We start from the raw sequence: 10,921 nt of genomic DNA, 5'->3' as shown, positions 1-10,921 counted from the left end.
GTGTCTCTTCCCAGGATGTCCCTGGATATCTTGGAAGCAGGCCACACCCCTAGGGAAACTCCCCTTGGGCAGACTGGCCACTCAGAACACAGTCATCTGATCCCATCATGGGAACAACCACAGAGAACTGGGGTCCAGCCAAGTTGACACACAGCTCCAACTATCACATATACTGAAATGGTTGAGCATTGACCAATTCTTTTTGGTATAGTGACTATATATATATTCCTTCCATCTTCTTTTGATGCCTCCTACATCATCTAATATTTTACCCATAGAATCTTTTTTTTTTCCCCCATAGAATCTTTTAATATTGCAACTTGAGGCTTGATTTTTTTCCCCAGTTCTTTCAGCTTGAGAAATGTTGAGTGTGTTTCTTTCCTTTTGATTTTCCAACTCCATGTCTTTGTATATTTCATTGTAATACTTTGCCTTCTCTAGCCACCCTGTGAAATTTTCTATTCAGCTCTTTTACTTCATCATTTCTTTTTCCATTCATTTCAACTACTCTGCATTCAACATAAAATTTCAGAGCCTCTTCTGACATCCATTTTGGTCTTTTCTTTCTTTCCTGCTTTTTAAATGACCTTTTGCTTTCTTCATATATGATGTTCTGATGTCATCCAACAACTCCCTGGTCTTTGGTTATTGGTCTTCAGTGCAGTACATCTGTTCTTCAGATAAGTCTCTAAATTCAGGTGAGATATACTAATGGTCATATTTGGACTCTCATGGACTTCTTTTTATTTTCTTCAATTTCACTTTGAACTTACATGTGAACAGTGGATAGTCTCTTCCACAATTTTCCCCTGGCCTTGTTCTGACTGATGATATTGAGTTTCTTTATCATCTCTTTCCACAGATGTAGTCAATCTGATTTCTGTGTATTTTATCTGGCAAGGTCCCCATGTATAGTCATCATATATATTGTTGAAAAAGGCATTTACAGTAAAGAAGTCATTAGTCTTGCAAAATTTTATCATGTGATCTGTGTGTCATTTCTATCACCAAGGCATATTTTCCAATTACAGGTGTTTCTTCTTTGTTTCCAACTTTCTCATTCTATCACCAGTAATTATCAATACATCTTGATTGCATGTATGGTCAATTTCAGTCTGCAGGAGTTGGTAAAAAATCTTCAATTTTTCATCTTTAGTTTCAGTGGTTCATGTGTAAATTTGAACAATAGTAGTATTAACTGGTCTTCCTCATAGGCATATGGATATTATTTCTATCACTGACAGCATTGCTCTTTTTGACACTGAATTCCATGCCATTCCTCTTTAATTCGTCATTCCTGTCATAATAGACCATATGATTATTTGATTCAAAATGGCCAATACCAGTCCATTTCAGCTCACCAGTGCCTAGGATATCAATCTTTATGTGTTCTGTTTTATTTTTGACAACTTTCAGTTTTCCCAGATTCATATTTAATACAGTCCATGTTACAATTATTAATGGATTTTTGCAGCAGTTTCTTCTCATTTTGCATCATGCCACACCAGCATAAGAAGTTCCTGAAAGCTTTACTCCATCCATGTCATTTTGGTCAACTGTACTTTGAGGGGGCAGTTCTTCCTCAGTCATATTTTGAGTGCCTTCCAATTTGAAGGGCTAATATTCTGACATTATATCAGGCAATGTTGCCTTACTATTAATAAAGTTTACTGGCCAATTTTTTCTTAAATAGACCATCATGTCCTTCTTCCTAAAGTATGTCTTAGTCTGGAAGTTCTACTGAAACCTGTCCATCAGGGGTGACCCTGGTGGTATTTGAAATATTGGTGGCATAACTTCTAGCATCTCAAAACATTCAAGCCACCACAGTATGGCATACTGACAGATGACTGGTAGATCTCATTATAATAATGTAAAAATAATTTATATTACTGATCTATTACTGAGAGAACTGATTCAGAGCTGAAGGTGATCACTCCCATATTTGGCTAGTGGTAGAATAAAGTAATGGGCAAAAATTATTCCTTATTCTGGCACAAGGCATCACTGGGTATGTCATGAAAGACATATTTCCACAATTCCAAGTTGGAAATCTGAACATATTTTCCAACAGTATTACTCATTCTGAGTATGTTGAAGATTTTGTATACTGAGATTGTTTTTAATTTTATAAGCAACCCTGAGATAAATAACTTACCCTATTCATTTTTATTGATATTCCTGACCGTTTTCTTAGGATAGATTATCAAGAGGCTAATGATGGGATCAAACATATGGACTTCTAAAAAAAATGTTACACAAATTGCCAAGTTACTTTCTAGAATGTTTTAACCATAACAGTGCTTTAGGGTGTTCATTTCACCTCCATCTTTACCAACTTAGGGAAATAAACTTTTCTAGATTTATATGTTAAAAAAGACCAAACTATCTTTTGTCCTAAGCAAGCATTTGTTCATTTTTTTAAAAGGAGGTTAAATTTTCCCATATAATTTTACCTATTGGATTTGCAAATCTTCTATGAAAATATAAATTATATTCATTACCTATTTTCCTATTAAAATTTGTTTTTAATATCAGTTCTTATGCACTCTTTATTTATTATAGAAGTTAATAATTCCTCACTTCTGATTTGTTTCTCTTTCCTTTCATATGTGTTGCTTTTGCTTTATTTTAAAGTTTTCTTCCATTTGTCCTGAAAACCATTTCCATACCAGTTTACCACCATTGAAATTTGGGCAATGGATTAAGATTTGAGTTTCACTTCTTACTCTGTCACTGTTCCTAATGAGGTGATCTGTTTTTTTAGAAGTATCATATGGCTAGAATTTTTTTTTTTTTTTTAATACTGAGAAGAATCTGCCCAACAGAATTTAGTTTTCTCTGTAGTGACCACTTAATAGATGTCCAGTTTTGTGCTACAAAAAAGAAAATTCATCAAATATTTGAAGATAACTATTGGGGGATTTTCAGTTGTTATTCTAAAGGAGGAAAAATAAGGTATGAAATAAAGACAAAATGATTAAAAATGCTCTGTCGCAATACTTACAAGCTGGGTCATTTTGGGCAAGTCACTAAACCTCACAAAGCTTGTTTCCTTTGCTTAAAAGTGGAAATGACAACTGCTTTGGCCACTTCAGAGTGAGAATCTCATGTAATCATTGTCGACATAAGATTTGAATCATGCTTTGTAAACTGGAAAGCTCTCGACAAATGTACAAGATAATGATAATGATGAAAAATTTGGACTTTGAATTTAAGCAACAACATATCTATATGTTTTTCATATACAATTGAAAAGAGCCCAAGTCCTATTCATATATAAAAATTGTCCTCAGTTTAGTGGGTGGTATATGATAATAACCATCGGAAAAGATTTTACAAATAAATAAAGCTATTTGATGAGTCTCATGAAGATTATGATTAGATTTGAGATAAAATGGTTATAAACATGATTGTGCTTATTTTTAGGAAGAAAAATTCAATAAAACAACCGAGAAAAGCCTCAAGATTGTGCGCCAAGAGTGTGAACGTTTTCAGAATTTGGGGAAGGATGACTTGAAATACCAGTAGGTTGTATACAAAAGCAGGTTAATGTTGTGACCAGGATAAAATAGAGTCCCATTAGGAGTGGAAAATTAGTCACAGTTATGGCTAATTTATAAACTCTGGAAGGAGTGAAAACATGGACAAATGTCAGGAATGCACATTGAGCTGTCACATTAACACTCCACCAGAAATTAGGCTAGAATTAAAGGTCATGCAAGTGAAAAAGAAATGAGGCTAGGATTCTGAACAAGCTGATTCCCTAATGCGTTAGTTTCTGTTTAGACTTCTCTTTCTTCCAATTACAGTCAGCCCCCTCTGGATTCCATTCTCTCTCTCTGGATTTATTACCATTTTAACAGAGTTTGTGTAAATAACTCTGAACTTGCTTAACACTTGCATATTTATTTAATTTACAGTGTTCTTGTGAGAATTGAAGAATAATATGCAGTTTAATTGATTTTTCTCAATTAATAATCATACTACTATAGTGTTTGGTAAGTCCAAATATCTTCAAATCCAAACAAAAATACCATTCAAAAAGTATGCTTTTACTCTTTCTGAAATCTGAATTCAGCTCAGTCCAGGAAAGAACTTAATTTCCTTCTCGGATTATCCATTTCTAACATGAATGTTTTAAATTCTTCTTTATATATATATTCACTGCACAAGGGATTTCACAGACTAACCAATGTATCTGTAGCCAAGCAGATCCTATGTTCACAGATGGGACAGGAGAGACAAACATAAGAGCTTCTGAGATTATTATGAGATTAGAGAGAAAGTCATATATAGAACACAGGGTGCAGGAAAATGGAGAGTGAAGGGACATTTTTTTTTTTTTTAACCATTTTAGCAACAGAGCTGAGATTGACATTGAACTTATGTTGGCAGTCTCTTATCTTAAATATTTGGTTTCAAGGTTAGGCAAGGGAACATGGGTATATTCTTTCATTCAAAACTACAGATTAATGTTCTTTCAGCTACTTTGTCAAACTCACCAAGATGGCCCCCCAGCTTTCCACTGAAGAACTGACCTCACTCAGCAAGGAAATTGTGGCAGCTTTGGGCATGTGCTGTGCAAAGCGTGAACAGTTTGCTTGTGTTGACAATTTGGTGAGCATGTCCTGTATATTTGACTGTCCTAAAAAAAGAGGACTATTTGCATCCATTGGTTTATAGGGGTTACCTGTATCCATCTGCCTTCTCTTTTCCCTCTCCCTCTTTCTTTCTTCATTGCTTTCAACATCGTCAAGGAAGGGGCATCGACTTGTCCTTTTGGCTCACCATATCAAAACCCTGAGAAGCATTGAGAATGTCTTAAATATTTTCTTGGGGATCTTGAAATCATTGATCTTACTTCTTATTTATATAGGAAGTGATTTTTTATGGAAAATGGTATAAGAATCCCAACATTGTTTCAGAATGATATAGGAAACATTATAATTTTAAGTAATGTTAAAAATCCTTCCTCCTCCCTCACCAGTTCAGTAAATTTGCAGCTTCCAGTGCAATCAAACATTGCATGTATCTTTTTAGGGTTTGGGTGGAGAGTGCACTGGGGATATCCCAGGAGGAGGATAAACTCCAGAGCCATTGTGTTTGCCATTTTCAGGTGACTGTTTGCAAGTCTCTGCTCATAATTACAAGTTTATGCAAATGTTACCAGGAAATTAATCTGTAGGCTTTTAAATTGGTATGATTTGAATTTTCATCACAATACTGTTTAGGACCCTGATCTCTAATTTACTTTGTACACAGTGTAGCATTATGAATGCATGTGATTTCTTGAGTAAAGTTAACAGTGGTCTTAGAAAAACCTACCTGCCTATCTAATTACTATTTCAAAAGTCTAGTCAGGTTTTAAAATCCTATCAGAATTCTAACTCTCATTGGTGCAGGTGGATTTACTTCTTGGAGAATTCTGTGGAGTAAATAGAAATCGAACCATCAACCCTGCTGTGGACCAATGTTGCAAATCAAGCTTTGCCTTCAGAAGGCACTGCTTTGAAGGTTTGAAAGCTGACAAAACGTATGTGCCTCCATCAACCTCTCAAGATTTATTTGCCCTTCACGAAGACTTGTGCCAGGCTCAAAATGGAGTACTCCAGCGAAAGAAAGACAGGTACAGACCTCTTGTTCATCTTTTCCTTCAGCCTGAAGTCAAATCATTATCATTGAGAATGTTTATTGTAGTAGATAGGTGTTGTTAGTGTTACAACCCTGTTCCTTCCTTCAAAATGTCCAGTCTCTCCAATCAGAAAAACACTGTTGTTGTTATTGTTAGGTGCTGTTGAGTCATCTCCAACCCATAGTGACCTTATGCACCACGAACGAAACACTGTGTGGCCCTGTGCCAGCCTCATGATCCTTGCTACACCTGAGAAAAACGTTGTTGTTGTTGTTGTTATTTGCCGTCGAGTCGGCCCCGACTCATAGCGACCCCTCCTTGGGTTTCCGAGGCAGTATCACTACGGAAGTAGGATTGCCCAACCTTCCTTCCGAGGAGTGGCTGGTGGGTTTGAACCGCCAGCCTTCTGGTTAGCAGTCAAGTGCTTTAGGCACTATGCTACCAGAGCTCCTAGAAAAACATTAGAGGATATTTATTGCCATTGTTTACAAGAAAAACATAGCTTGTCTTTCCTTTGCTAAAGACTAGGAGGGCCTGGTAGACTATGATTTGAAAAAGTGAGTTAGGACAGCCAGCAAGTTCATCATGAATCAGATTTTCCCTAGGGAATTGCATAAGTGTTTGCCTTGAGAATCTCCCTTATGTTTGAAAAAAGGAATAGGAATTTTTCTTTTGTTCTCTCAGACAATTCTATAAATGGCAAGAAACATGATCTATTTCTTTAGATTTAGGCAATGTTTGTACCAAGTGGAGTGGCAATAGCTTTCAGGTACTGAGGAAAGAGGACTGGAGGTGGTTTTCAATCTGACATTTCTAGAAAGATCAAATGTAGTAAAATATTCTATAATAATGTGTATAATGAGAACCTAATATATGTGTAAGGAGGGGTCACTATGAGTCGGATCTGACTCGACGGCAGTGGGTTTGGTTTTGAATACATGTGTACATTTTTATGCCATTTGCCTGTGTTTACATAATCCTCCAAAGAACATTACCTAGGGATCTACCCGTAACCTTAAATGGAGAGTTTCAGGAGATCATTTCAACAATGTAATATTTTAACTCTTAATGTACACCCAAGTTAAAACCCCATGACATGTGATTGTGTGACAAGTATTTTGGAGGAGTTTTTGAAGAAGTCTGTGATTGATTCTATTTGGTGACATCTCTGGGCTACAGGTACCTTGTCAACATAGTGAAGCTGAAACCTCATATTACAGAGGAGGGACTGCGCTCATTTCATACAGATTTCACTAATGTGATAGAGCAGTGCTGCAAAGCAGAGGGGCCTGAAGCCTGCTTCAAAGAAGAGGTAGTTATATTTCTTTTCTATTGAAATGCAATTGGCACTCTTGGTGAAATAAAATAAAACAGAACTCCCTGTTAGACTCTGCTTCCTCCCTGCAATGTCTGCAAAGTCTGTTTGAGAGCAGAGTCACTATGCATCTAATATACAGACATCTCTCTTGTAGGCTTTTGGTGCAATCTTCTTGATGACACCATGGTGTAGGAAAAGACGTCAGAGTGACCTGGGTTCTCGTCCCAGAAATCTTGGTCATGTAACTTAAGCTGACCTGCTGTTCACTATCTGTAAATGAGGATGATAATTATTATCCTTGAATTACAGCATTTGTCCTTACTGTTCTGTTTTGAATCACTCAGTATCTTGATAAAACTAATTCTTAAGCTGACTTGTAAAGGATATCACAATCACCTACAAAGCAAGGAAAGCAGGAAGTAAAGTAGTTCAAGGCTTGTTCTCACTTTAGTGACTGGAGCCTATAGGTGGTTGAAGGATCCTGATTTACTTTTGAATGTCAGCCCCAATGGATGGGTTCTTGGGATGCCTGTTCATTGTTTTCTGTTTTCTTTTCTCAGAGTTTCTTTCCTAGCAACACCTAGTACACACTCCCAAACTCACTCACAATTCATACACTTACACAGAAGCATACACGTCACAAACACATGTGTAGTCATACACTTCATGAACACTTATACACACTCACTTCATGAACACTCACATGCACACCTCACACACATATGTCATGAGCACTCACATGAACATACAGTCACACAAATCTTTCATTCTGGTTGAGAGACTCCTATTTCCCTGAGAAGGTGCTTAGTTTGTAAGAATACCTTTGAACAAATTAACAATTCTTTCAAAATATATTTTAATTTAGAGGCAGTAGTTCCTACTTCCACCACTCATCTGTCAGTTTGTCATACTATGGTGGCTTTCGTGTTGCTATGAGCTGGAGGCTATGCCACTGCTATTTTGAATACCAGTAGTGTCATCCACAGTGGACATGTTTCAACAGAGCTTCCAGACTAAGACAGACTGGGAAGAAGGACAGGACCATCCATTCTGAAAGAATTGGCCAATGAAAACCTTATGAATAACAGTGAAACACTATCTGATATTTTACTGGAAAACTTTTATGAAGAGCCATGTAACACTGGTGCAGAACTGGGCAGTGTTTCATTCTGTTGTATATAGGATCTCTGTGAGTCGGATTCGACTTGACAGCACCTAAAAATAGCAGTTCCTACCTATCATTTACCTAAGAGAGATGTATATCAGGGCCATGTAAAAAGGTAGGAATGGATCTACTGTCAGTTCATAAAAGTCTTGGAGATCTGTCCTCAAGTTCACTTGAAGGAAGAGTTTTCACTGTCTCCCTATACAATATGAGTGGTTTAATTTATCTTTCCAAATTTCATAGATATGAAAAATAATCTCTTAATTTTTTTTACCCTACATGTTCTCTTCTTTCCACTCAGGGTCCAAAACTGGAAGCCAAAATCTAGACTGCTTCAGAAACATAGCATAAAAAGCACCAAAGGTAATACTTTTCATAGTAAGCAAATACCATGGATATTTATAGCTTATCTGGCCACCCTGCATTTTTCCCACTCATGCTTCAATATCTACTTCTGTTCTTCCCTACTGCCTTGTAGGTAACAAGCCCATGCTGGTCCTGCAGTGTTTCTCTGGCTATCAATAACTCCTTAAGGGTGACAATGCTGCATGTGTGTTAGCACTTTTCTTAATGTTCAAACAGTTTTCTCAACAATTACAAGATACCCATTCCTCTTCCCTTCTGCTGTTACACAAAAGGATATGTGAAGGATGTCCCCTCCCCTGCAGTTTATGCAAGACTCAACACAAACTTGAGGAACAAGTGGTGGTGTAGATAAAGCTTATGATAAATTATGTCAGAGAAGAGAGGCATACATCCAATGGAGGGTAGATTTAGATCTATAATAGGTGAAACATAGTGGTCACTGAAAGTTTTTCAAATATATGATTTTCCATCACCAATTTATAACATTTCATATTCTTTTTCTGCATAAGATACTATTTTTTCTTTCCAGGTAACAGAGAAAAGAGATGAAGCTTTCTGTCTATACTCAGGTGAAGTTCATTTCATGAGAAGAAAAAATGAAAGGATTCTTCTGTAGTCTTTACCTGAAATAAAGTTATCACAGCAAGCAACAAACTTGAAATTATAACATTCTTTCTCTAAGACTCATTCCATGTATTAATTTGATAACTAAATCAACTAAACAATTGTGAGTGTGATTCATTCATTACTTCAAAATCTTTTGTTCACTGGCTAAACCTACTCTATTCCACAGAAGTCAAGTGCCTATCTTAGGAGATGTGTGGTCAAGGTCATTATGGATCCCACTTATGCCATCATTGGGAAGGAAATGGGGAGGGAAGGAATGCACCATTACTAATAATAATCACAAGAGCTGACATGTATTTAATATTTATAGTGTATAAAGCATTGCTATAGATATTTTTCATGCACTATTTCAATTAACCCTAAGAACTCTATGAAGTAAGTATCATTATTATTCCCATTTTACAATCAGGGAATATCAAACTTGGGGAGATGAACTAACATGTTCAATGTTATACTACTAGTATTTGGCAGAACCAAGGTTTTAATTTGGCCCTCTAATTCCGGAACAATACTCTTAACCACTAGCTTATAGGTATGGAGAGGGAGGAACGTTTAAGGGATCAGGAGATCTCTCTCCTCCATTCCAAACCAAAACTGCTGGTTATGTTGGAGCTGTGCTTGTCTGTGATGCCAGAGGAGAGGGAACTGATAGGAAATGTGAACCCATGAAATGAAGGTTGGCTGTGGGTTTGTGGCCTGATTATCCTGATTTTTTAAGGTTTTCAGTGTTTCATAGTCTGAAACAAGATGAGGACCATTTAATAAAAAATATATAAGTATACTCATAGAGGTTTGTTTTAGTATAGTGTTTAGAGCATAGTCTTTGGAATTCTCATTCATTTATTCGACAAATATTTATTAGACTTCTAATGTGTGCTAGAGGAACTCTGGTAGCATAGTGGCTAAGGCACTTGACTGCTAACCAGAAGGCTGGCGGTTCAAACCCACCAGCCACTCTTCGAAAGGAAGATGGGGCAATCTACTTCTGTAGTTATACTGCCTCGGAAACCCAAGAAGGGGTTGCTATGAGTAGGGTCCGACTTGATGGCACATAATAGCAACAACAACAATGTGTGCTAGGGAGCACTGGTAGTGTAGTGCCTAAGGCACTTGACTGCTGACCAGAAGGCTGGTGGTTCAAACCCACCAACCACGCCTCAGAAGGAAGTTTGGGCAATCTACTTCTGTAGTGATTCTGTCTCAGAAACCCAAGGAGGGGTTGCTATGAGTCGGGTCCAACTTGATGGCCCATAACAACAACAATGTGTGCTAGAAATCATGGTTATGAATATGAGCAATATGGACGTGTGTCTCATTAAGCAGGAAAGTTGGAGAGTAAGAAAGCAATTATATGCATCGGTGCAGTGATGATTGTTAAAGACCCTTCCTATGGTTGCACATTGCAGAGGGACCCAACCGAAGATGGGGATGCAGGGTAGGAAGTGAGTGGTGGATTTCAAATTCCTTTTGCTGTTAACTTACTACAGCCTCTGATAAGTTTCCTGCAGTCTACAACGTCATTTCTTTGTGTAGGAAAGGATAATAATGCTTATGTCACAAAGGCTTTAGAGGACTATATTAAGTTATTAGATAATATTCAATAAAATATGCAGCAGATAATATATATTAATATGTAAAGCTATTTTGTCCTTTGACCATTTTCTACAAACATTTCATGAACTAATGATTACAAACAAGGATTAACTTGTACTTAATGAATAATGGCTCCTAGAACATATCATGGGGTAATGCTTCAGGACCTATATTTCCAACAGTGGATTCTTAGATATGACCCTAAAAGCACAAGCAA

The 10,921-nt window shown here is 36.9% G+C and overlaps 1 protein-coding gene across 1 annotated transcript in view; it reads left to right on the top strand.

The window, feature by feature from the left end:
* The window catches only part of LOC103198651 (afamin-like), a 78,376-nt gene that overhangs the window by 27,924 nt on the left and 39,531 nt on the right, over positions 1-10,921 (top strand). Inside the window, exons 10-13 of the mRNA XM_007942821.1 lie at positions 3,430-3,527; positions 4,488-4,620; positions 5,406-5,629; positions 6,815-6,947. Coding sequence (XP_007941012.1) covers positions 3,430-3,527; positions 4,488-4,620; positions 5,406-5,629; positions 6,815-6,947 — 588 coding nt within the window. The remainder of the gene's footprint in view (positions 1-3,429; positions 3,528-4,487; positions 4,621-5,405; positions 5,630-6,814; positions 6,948-10,921) is intronic.

Source organism: Orycteropus afer, unplaced genomic scaffold, assembly GCF_000298275.1.
Source record: "Orycteropus afer afer isolate SDZICR_OR568_19922 unplaced genomic scaffold, OryAfe1.0 scaffold00098, whole genome shotgun sequence".
Lineage (NCBI taxonomy): Eukaryota > Metazoa > Chordata > Mammalia > Tubulidentata > Orycteropodidae > Orycteropus > Orycteropus afer.
The sequence above is the reverse complement of the archived record's forward strand: the minus strand, read 5'-3'. Positions and strand labels throughout refer to the sequence as shown.